The sequence below is a fragment of the Cyanistes caeruleus genome, chromosome 18, assembly GCF_971803275.1.
Source record: "Cyanistes caeruleus chromosome 18, bCyaCae1.hap1.1, whole genome shotgun sequence".
NCBI lineage: Eukaryota > Metazoa > Chordata > Aves > Passeriformes > Paridae > Cyanistes > Cyanistes caeruleus.
This window is the reverse complement of record NC_141718.1, coordinates 6,960,447-6,980,389: the sequence shown is the minus strand read 5'-3', so window position 1 is coordinate 6,980,389 and position 19,943 is coordinate 6,960,447. Positions and strand designations below refer to the sequence as shown.

At 39.4% G+C, this 19,943-nt stretch overlaps 1 protein-coding gene across 21 annotated transcripts in view; it reads left to right on the top strand.

Moving 5' to 3' along the window:
* Positions 1-19,943, top strand: part of ZDHHC8 (zDHHC palmitoyltransferase 8) — a 116,279-nt gene that overhangs the window by 28,995 nt on the left and 67,341 nt on the right. For 3 of the 21 annotated variants that reach the window (XM_086856200.1, XM_086856183.1, XM_086856184.1), the window contains 2 exons: positions 413-539; positions 1,007-1,168. The exons of 13 other annotated variants lie outside the window; for them this stretch is intronic. In XM_086856200.1, coding sequence (XP_086712326.1) covers positions 1,071-1,168 — 98 coding nt within the window. In that variant the 5' untranslated portion in view covers positions 413-539; positions 1,007-1,070. Of the gene's footprint in view, positions 1-412; positions 540-1,006; positions 1,169-2,614; positions 2,682-14,529; positions 14,603-15,501; positions 15,642-19,943 lie in introns of those variants that run through there. 5 more of the 21 variants (XM_086856180.1, XM_086856181.1, XM_086856197.1 and 2 more) reach the window with 4 other exon arrangements.

Below are 19,943 nucleotides of genomic sequence, written 5' to 3'. Positions count from 1 at the left end.
CGAGCTAGAGGAACAGTTGAGGGAAGGGTAGTTCTACCGTGGGCCGACTTTTCTTGGAAAGAAAATGTCCAGAATGAAGCACAATACTCTGTAAGATGCCAAGCCAGCCTTTCCATAGTCGTGGGACTTTTCACTTCAACTCTTGCATGTCAGGAGTTTGTGGTTTATCTAAATTTCATAAAAACTTAAACCTGGTTTGGCTTTAGCAAAAAAAAGGCATAATGACCTTTGGTCAATATCAAGATGATCTCCAGTACCAAATTAAGCATTGTCTTGACTTCAGTAGGGTTTGTAATAATTTCATGTGTTTATTGCTTGTACTCCTTCTTCTCATGTAATTTGTTTGTTGAAATGTAAAAGTGTTGAATCATCTCACCAGAAAAAAAAAACCTATTTTAACCTCTTTTGACAGAAGAGGAGGAAAAGGGAAGAAAATGTCTGCATATTCTACACTTGGAAATGGATTGTTTTGGCAAACTTGGCAAATGGAAATGATGCACATGGATCCTTCTGTCTGCTTCCTTGTCCTTCCATGTTGGGTACTGTTGTGTGTAGAGTTGTTTTAAAATGCAGCACTACTTAACCCTCCCTGCCCCCAGTTATGCTTTTTTTCATTAAGTAATAATTCATAGCAGGATACGATGATGTTGTCCATTCTGGCCACACCTAATCTGTGCTGGGACACACTGACTTCATTCACTGGTAGGTGTGGTGATTATTAGACAGTTTGCCACCGCACCCTGGAGTGTTTTATTGCTAACAAAGTGTTCAGCTAAAGGAAACATCCCTTTTTCTGGCAGAAAAAAAAAAAAAAAAAAAAAAAAAAAAAAAGGCAACTTTCTGTCTCTAAAAGAACTCATTCCAGGAATGTGTAGTGTAAAAATTTCACAGCCTGGAATAATCATTGAACTTCTACCAAATATACAAAGAATTGTGTGGCTTTTTCCATTGAGTAACAGCATACTGCAATATTTAAAAATAATTATCTTGGTTTGTATGGTTCCAGATTTTCATCAGCTCTTATGTAGAATGGCTGAAAGGAGGGCTCACATTTCTCTTCTTCCTCTGGCATGCAGAAAGGCTCATTTTATTGTGTGAACTTCTTTGTGGACAATCCAGAAGGGAAACTGCAGAGCTTTAGAAGTGGAAATATTTTACTTTTTGGCTGGTAGGTTGTTCATGACACAAAGCAACAGTGGAGGGTAAAAACAAATAGAGCTCATGTGTATTTCTGGTGAATATTGATGTTAATTGGATTTTGAGCGTCAGTTCAGTTTACAACCCTCTTTTGCTTGCCGTTAAATGAAGCCTCTAACTTAATCAGAAATGATAAAAAGAAGCTGTTGTGCTTTGCAGAGCAACAGAAATGCCACTAATGAATGACCAGTCTGAGGTATTTTTAAATTCAGACTTGCTGGAGGGAACTGAACTTGGAGTCCCTTCCAAGTAATTAAATTAGAAGGAAAGACTTCTTTAAAAATAGTTTAAGGGATGAACCATAGTAAGACATGCTAGTTTCTTACTGTGAATGCAGCTACGCTACTGAAATTATTTCCCTGGGTTATAACTAGGGGAATTGCTAAATACTAACCAGCTGGAGGTGTGATTTCCTGTAAAAGTAGGAGAGGACAGAAAATCCAGTTTAAAGCTGATTTGTGACCTTGAGGAAAGAAAGATGAGACAAATGATAGAATTTCAGGAAGTGATGAGCTGCTCATGCCAAGCATGTGGCCACCCACAGGAGATATTTTCCTCTGTCTTACTCTGTGCTTTACCCTGTCTTGCTGTAAGCCAATGCTGAGGTTCCAGAAGGGTGCTGGGCAGCAAGAGCCTCAGTCTCCCTAAAGCAAACTTGCTGATATCTACCTGAACTGAGTTTAAAGCATAATAGTCAGGAAGTTGGGGATAGAGGCTCAACTAATAAAATTCAGTGATAGTCGTGTGTTTGTTAAGAGGAGTGAGAAGGGAATGGCACTGTCTCACAAAGCTGAGCTGTGATGATGGTCTTCCTGGGAACTGTTGTGTCTTTGTAATAATTTTCAGAAGGGGCTGACAGCTTTGATGCAGGGAAGTATTTCATTTCATTTATTGCTGTTGTCAAAAATCTGCTTTTGTTGATGCTGCGGTGAATATTCTTTCCCAAGTCCTTACATCTACAGTTTCCTTTCCCAAAAAAGCTTAGATGGGAGAGAGAACGTGCTAAACTGGACTGTCTTGCTGTTTGTCACAGATCAGTCTCATTTCCTCATTTTTTGATTTTAAAATGAGGTGTAGAAGCCATGCACATTTGGCATATGTTTGCCATGCACATTTGGCATTTTGAAGAGACTATTTTTGTTCTGAGTGGAGGAGTATTAAGAAATCGTGATGGAAAATGTAGAGAGGCAGCAACACTGCAAATGCTTTGAGGCTCAGTAGTAGCATCTATGTGCTGTTGATTTCTCTGCATTTATCTATGTTGTGATTGTGGTCACCACCATTCTAAAGCCTTCCTTTTCCTTACAGTTAGTTTTTGCTAGCTGCCAAGCTATTTCATGTGTCCCTATCAATGGGAAATCCCTTGTCCTATGCAGGGAATGTAAAAGAAGCCAATATTTCCTCTCCTTTCTTGCAGCCGTGAGGTGATGTCCAGCTCCTGTGCTGCACTTCTTCCATCAGAGGAAGGAAGTCTCCTTCTCTTTGTGAGTCTGCCAGGTAGAGTCTAGGGAGGAGCATAGCTGAGGATCCTGAGAGGCATTCCCCTGGCCAGTTTTTTTTTAAGGAATCTTGAGGCTGGAGGAACTAAACAAAAGATGCTTGCATACACCTGGAAGATAAGATCTGTTGGATGCTGTGTAGTATTTTGGATGATTGCTGGAAGTCCTATAATGGCTGAATTTTGGGTGGTTTGGTTAAAAAATGGACTCTTGGCAAAGGTGGCTGTCTGCACATCAAATGTTTGGGCTGCCTACTTGTAAATCACAGACATTTCCTGAGCTACTAGCATTTGGAATAATTAATATATTTCCCTTCTCTCTTTATTTTCTTTTATTTTTTTTAATCACTTTGTACATCTTGTTTCTCCATTAGTATAAAAATATGGTCTGGAGAGCAATAAACAAATTAGGAGCCTCACTGTGCTTGTATACAGTAAGGCAGGAAATGGACCTCCTAAATGTGTGTGCAGGTGTGACCATAAAAATGCTAGAATGCTATTGTTCATTTGAAATGAGTTATTCTGGTGAAAACCCTGGAGTACTGGAGTGGTTTGGAACCAAGAAAAAGCTGAACTTGGCAGGGCTGTGCTTTAAAGACCCTATAGTCCCCCCTGCCCCTTCTCTGGCTTGCTTCTCATCTGTGGGATACTGATGAAGCCTTTTTCCCCTTGAGTTACTGAAAGTGGTGCAAGCCAGAGAGCTCATTTTTACTCTCCACTTGTGAATTTGCCTTATTAGGAGGTAGTCGGACAATTTCATACAAGTGTGTGACTAACTTCGGACTCCTTTTTTGTAACACTTTTGTCTATAGAAACAATTAAACAATTTCTCCACAAAAGAAGGAGGACAGACGTGCTGTTTTCCTTAAGTCCCTTCCAGCGTGTCCCTAATAAAGGGCTTGATCAAAGCATTTTGCATTGCTATTACACAGCCCAATTGTGGAAAGGGTCTGATTCTGGTTTTAGTGAAATGATCCCCCTCAAAAGTTGGCAAAAGCAGGCTGGCAGCATCTCCCATTTAGGCTTGAGGATCCTCTAGAACACAATTCTGCTGGACATGCTTCATGTTGCTTACAAATCCAGCTGCCAGGCTGTTTCACCTTGCATCTTTTAATGGGAGAACTTGAAACTGATTTTAATACCTGCACAAATTGTGCCGATAAGAAACTCTCTCTCTTTTTGTGGCTAAGACTGAATATTTTGTCCAGGGGAACAAGAGTTTTATAGCAAGAGCAGTTTCTCTGGCAGAGCTTTAGAAATAAGACAGCTTAGCAGCATTTTTTATTTTTTTTTATTTTTTTTAAAGTATGCTTTATAAAACATTTTCTGGAGGGAAACTTCACATCAGCAGTGATTTATCTTCCTCTAGAGGAAGGACTAGAGGCAGTGAAATATTTTGCTGTTTAATATCCAGTGGAAGAAATGGCTTCCCTCTCATACTAATGATGTTGTGTTAGTATCACTGAGGTCATATACCTCTGTGCCAGCCAGTCCACTGGGCAAAGTTCATTGTGCATTCTTATGGAGGCTAAGCAGTGTTTTCTTTTTTGGGAGGATATTCTGCCTAGTCTTTGGGATTTCACTTTGTATTGGAAACATAACAGTTCCTTCCTAGTGCACACATTATTTACAATGATATCCTATTCTTTAGGTATGGAGCACAAGAATGTGTTTGCAGGAAAAGACCCTGTTTTAGGAGGACTGTAAATTAAGTGAAAAGGTGCATTTTGAGGAGGCTGCTTTTTTAAGATTTCTAACAGACCATAGCTGTAAAGCTTTCTAAACAAATAAAAAGAAAGCCACCCTGTATAAGTGGAGCCTTTTGTCCATGTTACAGCTTGAAGAAATGTTTCATTGGGACACTAATTTTAAAGGATTTTTATGATTCTAAGTTTTCAAAAGTTTTATTTGTATTAATAAGTTCTTATTTATTTCTTCAGTTTATGGTAACTTAATTCTTCAGCAATGGTACAGTCAGTATACTTATAATAGTCTTAAATAACAGATACAAAAATATTTTTTTGTGTATTGCCAAGCTATAGTGAGGGTCCACCAAAGAATCAGCCAACAATTGCCTTTGTTGTTGCTTTTTCAGTAGGAGCTGCCCTTACAAAGGAAAGTACATATTTTAAAAGCTCCTGTTGAGCTTTGACCAGCAAATGGTGAGTTTGCTTTTGGCCCAATTATAGATCTGATCCAAAACCTACTGAATTTAAGTGGAATGATTCCAGTTATTTTGAAAGAATTCTGGATCTGGCCCATATTTTTAGCAAAGGGATGATGAAGGGCAGTACCTCAGCATCTGTCAGTTCTTTCTAGCAAGGCCACATCTGGGTTCTTTTGTAGTTTGCTTCTGCTTTATCTTAGACTTCAGTTCCACTCCTGTGGGCCCGGAGCCCAAGCTTCTGTTGTTTTTTATAATTCCATCCTTCCCCTCTTCTTGAACACCCATTGTGAAGCAAGCAGGACAAAGTACCGGTGTAAAAACCGTAAGATCTTCCAGACTTTGCATGTTTTGGCTTTCTTTGTGTGTTTTTCTGAAGTTTGTTTTTGCCAACATCTCCCTCCTCTGTCTCTCACATATTTGCTGTTTTTCTGAGATACTGGAGGAGCATTTCTAACAAAGAACAGCACAGATGTAGCTACAAAGCTGGCAATATATTCCCTTTCTGGAAAAAAAGCTATTAAATGGTCTGCCCAGATAGGATGTTAAGGGAATGATTTTTCCTTTTCCATCATATCAGATTGTTTTGCAAGTATATTGTAAGTGGGAGGATGTGTGTAGGACACGTGTTTTAGATAACTGTTTTTTTATCTATGTAGGCCTGGCTGACCAGGCCAATTTCATACTCCTGATAGTTTCTTTGCAGTCAAGTAGGTTTGGGTATGAACTAGTGCATATCTTCAACGTACATCTGAAAATTGCAATTTCATAAGGTTTGAGTTGTATCAGAGACGATGCTGGAGCACTGGTGTGTATTCTCACACATGCCATAACTCTTTATTTAAACAGTCTTGGGTGTAAAATTAGCTTACAGATGTGTTGGGCTGGGGTCTCAAGAGCTGCTGATGCCTCATTCTTCTGGCAGTCCTTGTGAAAACTGTGCTTATATAATGCTCTTTGAGGGGACACTGTTGCATAAACACCTCTGCATTGCCTCACTGAAGGTTACTGCTTTTGAGACAATCATTCTTAGTACCCTGCACAAGAGTCTATTAGGCAGGATTAAGATGTGGCTTTGTACACTTGCTGTTCAGCTGCTTGGATCTTTGGAGGAGTCAGGTGGGAAGGAAGGGGAAAGAATGCTGAAAAGATCAGAAAATAGCTGCAGGGAGAAATGACTGCAAATTCATAACTGTCAAAAACTGTCAAAACCTTTAAATAGCTTGCTGGGCCAATAAAGCATCAGTAGAAATGCATTGCTGCAGAGCTCAGTTCCAGGCAGCCTCAGTATTACTAAGGAATGAGGAGTGATCCTGTCTCTCATCTCTCTTAAGATTAAAAAACCAATTGCTAGATCCATTAGTTGAAGTCTAAATGGACTGTGCATAGGACCCCGTTTCTTGTGGTGATGTTTCTGGAATTAAAACACTTGAGAAAATGTCATTTTGGATGCCTTTTGGCTTCCTTGTTAAGATGCTTCAGTAAGAGTTTGAGGCAGTTGAGTAGGGAGCCAGGAAAATTAATTTCTTCTTATAGTGTTTTCAATGGTTTATGCAGTATTAACATCTATACATATATACACACATGCATATATATGTATGCATACATATATATGTAAATAAAAACACCCATAATAGAAGTAGGACATTAAACTTCGTTCAGAAGTCAGCAGTTCAACTTTTTCCTCATCCCATCCAGTCTCAAACTCATCAAGCAGGACCTGCATTTCTCTCTACTTTGTTTCTTCGTCAGTGTTTGATCCAGCAGTTTGTTGTTCCCTCCTTCTACTGCACCTAAATGGTTTTTTACATAATTTGTGTATGAGGGATGTGTGAGTGAAAGCCATGTCCAAACAGGAGATAATGTTTTGAACTTTTCAGGTGTTGGACTAGTGTGCTGAAACTACTCCAGGATTTTGTTTGGTTTGGAAAAGGAAACTGTGGGGTTTTTTGCTCTTAGTAATAAAATCTCCAGGGTGAATTTTGATGGCTGAGGTCTGTTTTTCTGAATTTAAGCATCCAGTGTGCATAACTGAGATTTTTGCCAAGGCAACTGGAACTACTGTGATTGATCCTATGGAAAATTTGAAAGTTAGGATGTACCAGAGTGTTACAGGTGTGTTCAGGGGCTCACCTTTTTAATGTACAGTTTGACTTTGGTCCAGACAGGTACTAGAAGATGTGGATGTCTGAACAATATGCTGGATAGGAAACTTGACTGAAAAAAGCTCTAACAGGATCATGATGTTACTGCACATAGCCAGTAATTGTTTTTAATATTTTTATTTTGGATTGTGCTACAAATCACTTGTTCTTTATGAGCTGAGCTAATTGGATTACAGAACGAGAAGGATACAGAGAGAAAGGAGGAGTAATTAACAATACCCAAGTTGGTATGTGCTGTGGACTTGCTGTCTGGTCAAGGCAAGGAATGAAGTCCATTGAATGGATGTGCACAAATCTGTCTACCCAGTGGCTGGGAGCTGGTTAACTGCTAATCCAGGAGTTGTGTGCTGCTGGCTCTGAAGCTGCAGGCTTTGCTTGGCAAGTGAATTTTATAGCATTTGGAAAAGAATGGGACTCAACTTTTCTTGTGTTCTTGAGGATTGAGACATGCTGTTTATCATGGCTATTCTGTACCATGACTGAGAAATCAATTCTAAAGGAGGGGAAAAAAAATTGAGCAGACTTGAACATGTGTTGGAAGTGTAGGAGCTCTATCTGTGTTAGAGAAAGATTAGATATAGAGGACAGTGTGCACCTGGAGCACTGCTTGGTGGTGTTCTTGGTCAGGTAACTTAGGGCTTTCTAATATATCAGCACATGCAATGGCCTTGGTGTTTAATTGTGCTTTACTTGGGGAAAAGGCAGGGCTTTTTCAGCAGTAGCATAGTGAGAGCTCTGGGCTGTGCTGCTGGGGGAAATCCTCTCCTGCTCAGCTCTACTCTGAAATGGGCTGCTTGTACATGCAGAGGGAATAATTCATAGTGAGAGGGGTCTGGGAACAAGTTAGTTTAAACTCCTAAGCCATTCTTCTACTATCCACAAGAAAGTGGTATTCAAACTTCTGCAAGAATTGAAATTACCTATAAATAATGGGATAGGGTGGTTTAAATCAGAACATGTATTTCTGTGCTGACAATGCTCAGCATCTGCTTCTGCTTTAAGGAAGGACTGAAGAAACTTGGGGAAAAAAAGCCTTTGGCATCACATGCAGGGGGAGCTAATAAAAGGCTATAAATCGAGTAAATATATGGGCCTCTTCACACTGACAGTTCCCTTTGAGAAAGTAATTAAGGACGGGGACGAAATTTTAAAGAAAACACATGCACTGTGGGAGACTTTGAGTGGATCTCAAACAGCAGAAGAGCAGAGAATGTATCACTACTTTCTTGTGGAGTATAAAATAACCAGCCTTTATAGGGTGAACTGGAAGTCAGAAATTTTGCCCCAGACTCTGCTGCCTAATTGAGGAATGGCTTTGCTTACAGTATGTCTTCCATTTCTGATGAATATTTGAAATGAACTGTGTTGCTGGATAAAACATATGGTATTTATGTTTTGACAGCAAAACAAATACCATGTATTCATATGCTTGGACACTAATCTTTTGAAGGGAAAAACAAAACCCAAACTCAGCCATGATAAAATCTTGGCAGCAAAGTAGACCCAGATGAACTGCATTTTGTATGCAGTACAAAAAAGGTTCAGTTTTTTCTTCCCCTTCCCTGGCTGACTGGCCTTAACACTTTCCAGCAGATAGTTTGCAGTTGCTTCCAGGTTATTTCACAGGCTGTAGTTATCTTTGTGATTACATTCAATATTCTATCAGTGATAAAATTCCCCTGATGGTTTTTAGGAGAGTACATGAATGTGAGATGCTACAGGACAACTAAGGAATGGAATTCTTTAAAGAATCACTCTTGACTATGATTCACATTGTTTGCAGTCTCTCCTAAAACACACCAAGACTGTATATGCTTCTAGAGTGGCTTTTTCAAAAGGGTATTGTTTCACAGGTAATAATTTCAGTGCAGCAACTGCAATGAAAGTGGTTGTACTAGACAAAGTTATAGTTAGAGAAAAATCTGCCGAATTTGATTTCCCTTTTCTGCTTTGGCAAGAGTGTTTTTATTCAAGCAATAACTGAAATAGTGTTGAGCAGATTTGAACTTCTCAGGATCACTGGGAAGAAATGGTGGATAGAGTGGGAAATGGCTCAAAGCCACCACATGTTCTTTCCTGTATAACCCTGATACAGTCAGGGCTGTGAGCTGAAGTCTTGATTTCTAGAGGTAGGAGTTCTTCTAGTGTTCTTTTTCTGTAGTGAGCTTTTCTCAGACTGCTGTACAAGGCTGATGACATTCCAAGAAAAAAAAAAACAAACTGCGTTAGAAGAAGGCATCAGCAATACTTGTGCTTCTTTTAAAGTCTGGACTCCATTTCCTTAACTCTTTGCCATGCTTTAGCCCCATTATTTCCAGTGGGATTTAAATAGACTCTTCACTGTAACACAGGGCAGACTTGCTAGCTTTCGGTTAGCAAAAAGCAGGAGTTGAATTAATATCTTCTCTGATAGTAGTTCAAGGGTTTGAATAGCCATTAGCACTAAATGACTGGTAATTACTCTGGCTTCCTAACCTAGCAGAGACCCTGCTGCTGTATTAATCTCCTGGCTGTGGAATGCAGCAGAAAGGTGTTAGGCTGTGAAGGCTGCCCTGTGCAAAGCTTGACCCAAATCTCAGTCAACAGATGAGCATAACCAGCTGCTGCCTTTTGATCTGGAGAAATGCAGGACTCAGTAGCAGTATGCTCTTATTAGGTACCAAGTAATGTTATTTCTTCATTGGATTTCTGTAGAATTTTGCAGTTTACACTTCATAGTACTGGTCTAGGGAGAGACTTTACAAGCCTACGGTATTTTCACACAGCTCTAGCCTGGGAGCTGCCACTCCAGAGATGCTTTAAAAGGAGCTCTTTTGAAAATGTGTCTTTATTGTGGTGGCAAAGTTCTGCAGAAGAGCTCAGGAAGGTGTATTAGTGGGAAGGGTTTGGCTTAGGACTGATGACCAGCTTTCCACTGTTTCAGATCTTAGTGTTCAGGAAATCAAATGTATGCTTTATGAGTTAGCACAGTTGAAGCTGTATATAATTTTATAATGTACCATGTAATAGAGGAATGAAAGGTTTTATCTACAAGGAGTGCAATACTTAAAAGAAGGGCTTTTAGTCAGTTTTAGTAGATTGAAACAAATCTGTGGATACTTCTTAAATCTGCAAGCTTCATGCAAACATCCAGTTACGCTCTGTAGATCATTTGCTGGCTGGGGGTGTTTTAGCTAACACATTCAAGATGGATATTTGGCAGTGTTTCCTTTGAACTGCCCGGATGGCTGAAAGGCCGAGTGCTTTATTACGTATCTCATACTGGGACTGCTCTCTGTGCTACCAGAGGCATGTCAGTTTTTCTGTTGGTGAAGTTGCTAGTAAAAGTCTTGGAGCGTGTTTTGGCCAACTAGAAAGTATTTGCAAATCTCATCCAAGAAACAGAATAGTGCAATCTGTTATTTTTGTGGGATGGTGGGTGGATTTACAATGCAGTTGAACAAAATAAGATTATGCATAGGCTTCTGGGTCTCTGTAGTAATTCTGCTTCCTTCAGAGCTTCTGTCTTTTTGTAAACCATCTCAAACAGTACAGTTTTAAACCTCTTGCTGGAATTGAAATTATCAATTTAGATCTGGGAAAAGCTGATCCGACAGTAAAATGATGTCAGTCACAGCCAATGTGTTCAGACCAAAGACTTCTGTGCCTGCAGAGACCTGGATTGTAGGGAATCCCAAGTGTCGCAGAGTTAAATCAGTGATATGCTGGAGTCATAATGCCAGAACTACTGCTTACTTGGGTATCTGTATATATAAATAAAGAGATTTAAACTTTTGAAGAAGATTAGAATGAATTTTTAGGCATTTTTCGGTGGTACTTACCAAGATGGCTGGGCAAGATTCTACAGAATATTGTACATGTGTTTGGGTGATGACAAAATAAGTTCTTACAGTTTCATACTTTCTCCCCCCTCTCCCTACTCACTGGACTTGAAATCTTGAAAAGAGCTTAATAAATACTTATTAACATCTCAAATCTTCTAAAACGTAGTCCCAAATTCTGTGCTTCAGTCTTGTGGAGTACCCATAGCATGCATCAGTTTCTCCAAAGAGGATCTGTATCTCTGTACTTCATTCCTAAAAGACTTTAAATCTGTTTCTAAATTCCATAAAATACCCAATGGGCTTTCGTTGACACTAGATATTGATCATACACATGATTGAATATTCTATTTTTGGAGATTATATCTGAAACAATATAGAACAGACTGCCTTAGTTTAGCATTCAAGTATTGAAAATTTGGCCTATATTTTGAAACTGCAGGCCTTATTTCCCTAATATTTCCCACAAAATAATGCAATAACTTGGGCTTTTGAAGCACGTGATATAAGCTATGATCAGATGCATTCTGCCTAACTTCTGCTTACATACCCCAGCTGTTTCCTTTCAGGGACAGGACGCTGGTGGACCTAATTTCTCATTTCCAATAAGTGTGTCTGCAAAGTACAAAGCTTCCTGCGTTACATGATCTGTACCAAGTCTCTTGCCAGCAGTGTTTAAATGTAAAGGTAGAAATTGAAAATTTAGTGAGTCTTACTAGCTGAAAGCTGAAGTTTGTTATTCTGTTAATAAAACAGGTTATGCTCAATATAAAATCAGCTGTTACCAAGTGCCACAGTACCACTTTTGAAGGAAATGCTTGTGGTAATTGACTGTTGATGTTCTGGAACATTCCTCTGCTTGTACCCCTCTTAAAGCATAGGAGAGAAAGGTCTGGAAAGGGAGCCGGCATTTGATCAGGCGGACAGAATTTACAGGATAGATACTGAAAATGGAATCAAACATGAGAGGCAAATACCTGAGAGATTTTCAGATGGTTTATGTGGGTACAGGAGGTGTTAGCACATTGTCCTACTAAGCACAGATAGTAAACCCAGTTCTATCTACTTGCCACCTGTTTCTTTGAGTTTATTTTTTTTCCTTCCTCCCTCCCTCCACTACAGGTAAAACCCAATGCCTTGCTGATGGTAGTATAGCAAATAGGAAGCATTATTTCCCCTTTTTCCCAGGAGGGGATTTACTTATGAGTAATAAAACCCCAAACTGTCTGAACCAGATCCCAGGGTTCACTTCAGTCCTCATTTTGATTTGTAAAGAAAAGCAGTCTCTCTTGGAGAGGTTTAGGAGACATCCTGCCTTGCATGGTATTTCATAAGAATTGAGATGCATTTGAAATACAAAACAGATGCATTTGAAATACAAAACATTCTCTCATCAAAGTGTCTTTTCAACTATGGATAAAAGTCAGACCTGATGGGGTGGATTAGCTTTATCTAGGGTGAGATTCACTCTTCAGCTTAAATACTGGTGTTCTTCTCCTCTGGATTTCCTGGGCTTTAAACTGAACTCAGAAGGAGGATTTTTTTATAGGTAGCTGCTGATTTATTTTACCTCCTCTTCAGAGCAAAGTTTCACACTACAAATTCAAGTGGCTAGGAAATGCATGGTGAATTGATTGTAATGGGATGTTTTTCTGCTCTCTACTCCTTCCTCTGCCTGTGCAATCCAACCAGGCTTGGAAGTGGTTCAGAACATGTCAGTTCCTAGATTCCATGGGGCATAGGGCAGTCAAGCAAGTCGTATTTAAATCTACCCAGTGACTTGTGTTCCCAGTTAAACTGAAATTCTCAGTGTCAAGCCTTTTAGGTGGAGGTTGATCAAAAACAACCTTTGTTTTCATGTTAAGTTACAGCATCAGTCTTATAGAACTAATTTTTTTCACCCCTAAAATGAAGGTGCTATTCATATAGACTTATGTTTGAATTAATTACTTCCATTTGTCATATATTGGCTATATAAGTCAACAACAAAAAAAATAAAAGGACCTGTCTAAAGCCTTTAGGGAGCTCATTTAATGTCTCACTTAAATACTGACTTAGAGAAACGCTTATCTTTTACATTAAAGTGTGAGTATAACATAACCAATAAACCATTTTCTAGGATTGTGATTCAGTGACCAGCTAAGAGATTTTCATGGAGCTTGATGTGTTGCTTCACAGGAACTAAAGATCCCAGGGGTGGGTTACATCTTTTAACATGTGAGTCTGTTTGGTGCTGTTGGATATTGAGAGGGTTAAACAGTGAAAGAATGCAAAAGAAATATCACTCGTTCATGATCATTTAAAAGTGGTCTAAAATTCTGAGGGCCTGAATGTGACAATGTCCCTTTTAAAATATAATCATTTATCCTGTGCCTAATAAGAGGTAGAATATGCTAAGCAGTACATAATCCTTGCCCTAAAGAAATGTCCTATGCTCAGTGGATGTGAGGCACCAAAGAGCCATGAGGGTGTCATTATGGATATAACAGGTGCAGCAGGTGGGATTTGAAGATGCACAAAGCACTGCAGATACAATGAAAAATCCATCTGAATAAGAAGCAATGCAATAAAAGTCATTTGCACCAACAGATACCAATGGTCAGAATGTGCTGGTTTAGAGGCTCCAGAGTCAAGGTGATATTGACCCAAGAGGGTACCAACATTTCAAGGTTCAGGATAGAAGAAGAGGGGAAGAAAGAAACCCTTTCTTTGTAGGAGGAGTAAAAGTAGCTTAGTAAGCAAAACAGCTGCCAAGACAAGATCTGTGACTGTCTCCTGCATGCTTGACTGCAGGTAAGAGGCAGCTCTGAGATTCTTTCAGACAACAGTAATATCTCTGCATATTTTTAGCTGTCATAAATGGTGTTCAGGTGTTCAGGAACTGAAGGGGAAACAGCCAAAACAAAGAGATGTTACAGACAGTTTTGAGCAACATGTAAATGGTTAAGCTGAGGGATAGACACTTAGAGAGGCTATAAGGAACAAAGGCTTTGGTAGTGGCTTGAGCGCTTTAAAACCATGGGGGGAAAGAAGCAGCTGTGTGTGTTGTAATGGTTCATTATGTAGAAACTGGCTGTAATTAGTACCTCTCAATTGAACTCTGCTTCCCAAAAACCTAAAAGCTGTTGGAACTTGGAGCACATGTCCTTCTGGGAGCATTAAAGAGAAGTTGGAAGAGAGTTTTGTCTCGGAGCCTGGGCAGAAGGAGGTCAGATTTCTGTTAGTCCCTGTCAGTGTAATAAAGCTGCAATTGCTGTCTTTGCTGCACTTTTCAAATGGATCCCATCCCTGGGCTGTGTGGCCCAGGGTTGTGCACACTGTGCTTTTCCATTTGTGGTTCCACAAACAGCACTCTTTTTAAAGCTGAAGGCAGAGATGAGTGAATGCAGCTCCAGATGGGAACTGACAAGTTTGAAAACATGTCAGCATGTGTATATTTTTAATTTCAAAGGCATCACACTAGCATTAGAGTTGCTTTAATCCTAGAAGTAACTCTGTAGAACTATATGATTCTTAAACATCTCTACCATAGAACAGGCATGTTGGCAAAAACACAAGCCCCTGTGGGCCACTTAATCTCTAATGAAGGTGAAATATTCTTATTCCAGTCTTTTGGACTGATAAGCTACTTATTGAGGATATTGTTGTTTGGACTTATTCTGACATTATGTACATCAATTGCAGAAAACTGAGGAAGAAAATTTTGTTTTGGACACCTAAATAATCTTGGCTTTTGGAATTCAGTCCACAGAGTTCGGTAAGGTTGAAATTGAAGATTAATCTAAACAGATTCTATTAATAGTGGTGCTGCTAGGAGACTGAGCCTGAATTCTCTGTACAACAGCTGATGTCTGCTCTGAAATATGTTTGGTGTTGGTGCTTGAGATGTAGATTTGGAGGTGGGAAAGATTCTTAATGCAGGGTTTCATCACATGGGGATTATTTTGTTTCTTAGTTCACGCTACAAAATGACATTGCCCTCCAAGACCATTTTTTTGCCAGTAGGGGTGCTCGAAGGGAATGGAGGGTGTGCCTCCCCTCTATAATGGGAATCAACATATTGGACTACTTACAGTTGCTTCTCACTTCCGCTGTGCAAGACTGATACAAAAAGCAGCGGCTCTGGAGGTCATATCTGCTGTGCCTTGTGTGTTGGCAGGAAGGCAGTGAAAGCCAAGATTGAGTGCTCAGTGTTTGTGCGTATTTGAGACCTTTAGGAATGGCAAAATTCCTAGTTGTCTGTTACAGTGAGGTATCTAAACAAATAGATGTCTGGGTTCAAGCTTCCCTCCAACACCTACACCTGACTTGCTGAGCTGTAAACTAAAGTGGAATCTGAGTGTCTAATTCCTACATGACTTCTCTCCTGAGCTGGAAAATATTCGGTTAAATAAATCATTAAATAGTGTCCTATTAACAGAAAGAAGGATTTTTTTTTAATTTTTTTTTTTTTAAATTTGCATGCCTAGAAAAATGGCTGATACTGCTTTATCATGGGCTTCACTAACAAAGATTTTTGTTTCTTTGATATAGTTTGTCAGTGTCTCTGTGTTAGTGCTCATGTGCCATAAATCTTAGAACAGCGACCTGTGATAGTAACTGGTACAAAATGTCTGTAGGCTTAATCAGTGTCTCCATCAACCACTTTCATTTCAGTGAAAAGAGCAGAAGAAAATAACAGAAATAGCATCTGCTGAAGTGATAACCTGAGGTCCTGAGGCAGCCATTGCTTTCTGACCTCCTTGGACAGTTTCGTTCATGAGGAGACCCATTTCCAGAGCACAGCTTTGTTTCAGGTGTGTGGAGAGCCTGGAGGTGCTTGGTTAGTGGCCCCTGGCAATTGATCCTGGAGGCCTTTGCCTTTTCTGCTGGGATCATTTTATTGCCTTCCTGCCTGAAGAGCTTTTAGTTCTGACACTTAGTGAGATTAGGCCTTATATAAATGGCCCTTGTATAAAATGCAATGGAATGGTAAAATTGCCCAATTAGTAAAACAAAAAGCAGACTACATGATTGCATAAGAAGTGAAAACCACAGATGTGAATACCTGGGCATGCTGTGTGATGTTAGTGTAGGAAGCCTAGTTATGGTTTCTGGTTTTTTCATGAAAAATGTTTCTTGAGCAAGTTCTAATTATTTGACTCTGCAGAAGAGATTAAACCAAAATAGACCTTAAAAAACAGTAGAATCTGTTAATACACTGTTAGGCCAGGTTTGAATTGGCTTACCAAGGGCAAGCTGTGTCCAGGTGAGTGTTCTCTGATGGTAAGAACTAACCTGCCAGAGGTCTAGTGCTGAAAACCACTGAATGCTACAAGCTGGCTGCTTGGATGATTCATATATTGGTATTTCCCAGCTTCACAGATATCTGCAAATGTTACATTCCTAGTTTCTGCTTTTAAAAAACACATTTCTGTTGAGCAACTTCTTATCTCTCCTTACTATTTTTGGTATTCCAACCAAAGATGCCCAGACTGAATCTGAATACTGGATAAAGCTATTTACTCTATTTAGACTGCTTCCTAAGGAAATGCCAGGCTTTTGCAATTACCCTGTCAGCTGAATGGTTTCTAACTTCATTGGTCAGTTTTCACGTTTGAGAAGAGAGCTGGAAGCCTGGAACAGCATTGCTCTTTCTGAAATGGAAGGGTGACACAAACATTTCTGTTCAGGAGGAAGCAGCAGCATTTAGCTACTGCAAATCATTTGGCAGGAGCTGACCAATGAATTGTCCAGTGTGGACAGGTCATCTTTGCTTAGAATTTCCTCTTTATATATGAACTATATACACATATATCTCTAAAACAATAGGAAGGGCTGTAAGAAATACCTGAGCATGTCAAATGAGACCAAATGACAGAGAGGAGACTACCTCAAACCTGAAACAAATTTCCTCAGAAATATAGCTGTGATCCTTCGGTTGTTTTTCTTTGGGGCTCCTCTCACTGCTTGAAGTCAAAAAAAACCAAGTGCTGTTTGATTTGATATTATTGCAGGGAATAACTTCATGGGTCATCAAATCCAGCACTATGAAAAACGTGCATTCAACCAAAAGCACAGTTGATAGATGTACCTGCCCTTCATCTTGCATCTTGAACTGCTTCAAATTTCTGATAGCTCAGATGTCTTGCTTGGAATGAGAATGGTACATTTTACTGTTGGTGCTAAGTTATGAGCTTGCTGGCTCTGTCTGCCCTGAGCTTTACTGTCATTGGCACAGGAATGCTGGAGTAGATAAGAAGTGATGAATGACTAGTTCTTAGGGTTTTTTCCTAAGCATCTGCTGTTGGCCCCTGTCAGAGGCAGGAGGATGAGCCTGCTGAACTCATGCTCTGGTATCAAACAAGTGTTATTTTCTTAAGAATTTTGAAAATCTTCTCTCCCTCTGAAGCAGAGGAGAGGAAGGAGGGGGGTCCTACATGACTGGACTGCTGTCATGCAATGTGCTTGGGCCAGGGAGTAGGAGGGCTGCAGTTTCCAAACAAAGCATTGATGTTGCTTCATGTTGCCTCCCTTCATCCAAGGACTGATGGCTTCACCCTGATCCTGTCAGCCGCACTCCACTATCCCTTGGACTTTCTCAAGGAAGCAGCTTTGGCAAATGGTTTTTCCTCCATCACACTCACATGTCAGAGAGTATCTGTGGAAATGGGAGGCTGCTCCATCACACTCGTATTTTGAAGAACTGGAAGCTGTGCAGAGAGATGATCAGAGTTTCATTACACACCACCTTGGAAACAAAATGTTTGGTTATCTTTAACTTTGCAAAGTTGTCTATATCTTAGCCAGAGATTCTGGTGGTTTTTTATTTGAAAGTCATGACTGCATGTAAAAATGACTGAAGGACTTGCATATACGAGGTTGAAGGCTGTAAATGATTGAATCTACCATCTATCTAATACCTGAGTTTCTAGGGAGATCTCTAGATTTCACTTGTGGAAATGTGACTAGTTTGAACATCTGAAATTACAAATAAACAAGTTAAGCTTGGTTAAGCTATGAAGAATAATGTTTTTACCATAGTTTCTGAGAGTGCTGGTTTATTTGTTCACTGCTCTTCCTCTCTCCTTGATTAATTTGAATTTCTAAAATTTCCTGACTTGAACATCAGTGAATCTAAAAAAATCTGATTTTTCAAACACTTGCATAGACACACCTGTGGGGTCATTTTATCTTTTGATATTAGATCTTTGTGAGCAGTAGAAATATTGACATAATCCTAGTGCATCTGTTTCTAACTGGATGATGAGTCCACTTGTGATTTAATAAGGAAATAAAGGGAAGCACTGATTTGTATCTGAATATCTAGGGCAGATATGAGTGGAATAATCTCTCAAACTTTTTTTTTTTTCCTTTGTAAATATTTCAGTTTAGTAGGTTTGGGTCTTTAACTTTTCCATTACTCCTTAGGGGATCATGTTGGATGAGCCTTGGACAAGGAACATGTGATGCTCTTTAATATCGGCAGATCTTGAAAGCTCCTGAATAGATTAAATGTCTTTTTGCCTTCTTAGAGATGGCCTTCTTGCCCTTTTTAGAGTTTGGATCTAATCCAAGAGAAGGGTAGGACTTAGCTCAGCTGCAAACAGAACCTGGCTACTGGCTCCTGAATTATGAATTGAAACTTCACATAATGGAAATTTGAAGCCCAGTAGTCTAAACATAAAAGTTGCCTTGCAGTGTTGTTTTGAATGAGTGCAGGTAGTTTTGCTGGGTTTTTTCCTGCATAGTTTTTGCTTCCCTTCCTGTTTCATTCTTACTTGTTTTAATACCTAATTGTGGGCATACAATACATAATTGAGAGGCTCTGGTACAGGAAGCTTTTTTAATTCATGTGAACTGTGGAAAACGTAGCTCTTTAACTTCATATTTAAAGGTGCATTGTGATAAGGGTCTAAGGGAATGACTGCAAGATTATGTAAATGTGTATATAATATCAAACTAGCTTTAATACTTTCTAGTCCCCTGTAATGTTCAGGGGAGATTGTGATATTGATTCAGTATTCCCAAGAGCTAATTTTGCCTAGAAAATGTCAGTATTAATTTAATTACTTAATGTTTCTGTCCATCTCATCATCATAGCCTTGAATGATGGCTTTATGATTGCCTTTCTCCACTCTCAAATTTAATATTGAAGTAATTCAATGTTTACTTCATATCCAACCCTTACTAGAATGATAGAGGTGTGCCTGTCCACAAGTGTACCTGAAAGTCTCTGCAGGATCTGGCACAGATGTAAAAAAGGTACAGCTAAAAGGAACAATTATCTTGTTTCACCATCTCTCACCCATGAGCATTACTTTGCTGATTAAAGTACATTTTTCTGAAAAGCTTACAATTTTTACAACTTTACAGTTTTACAATCTAATGACACCAAGTGAAGTATTTGCTGTTTTACTTCTTGTTTCCTTCCAATAACTAATTGGCCTCATCCATAAATTGGTATTATATTTCTAATTTGTCTTGCTTGAACTGTGCAGCAGCTTCTGGGACTGAGCCCCACTGTGCCCTCCCTCCTGGGTAAAGAGTCCTTTAGCATCTCCTCAGGATTACTTCTTGCTGTTTATAATTGTCACTTCCCAACAGAGAGAGTGGTTAAAGTCTCCTATAGAAACCTGTTGTTGCAACACTCAGATTTTTTTCATGGTGGCTTCTTTTCTGCCACCTTCAATTTTCCAATGCAAATTTAAAAATTTGGATACTAAGATTTGAATGTAATACATCAGTGGTGCCACAGAATCACGCCCTGACTTTCTGTTCCCTTGTTTCAGAAAGCTGAAGGCTCTGTGAGTCATTTATTCATTGTGCTGTGGCAGTGGCTGCTCCTGAGTCACTCACCTTCCAGGATGCTGAAGTTCTTCAAGACATCTTTCCTGAAGTGGTTGCCTGTGCTCTCTGTTATCAGAGGTGTAACTCTGTCTCTGGCTTTGCCTGTTTAACTGATGTCAACTGAATATGTTCACATTTTTATTTTTTCTTAATACTTTTATTTTTTATTTCATCCTGCCAATCTGTGTGTTAGCAGAACATTTCTTCCAAGGAATTGGTTATATCTAGACTTCAGCATTTTTATGTATCTGCATGAGCATTTGGCTAAC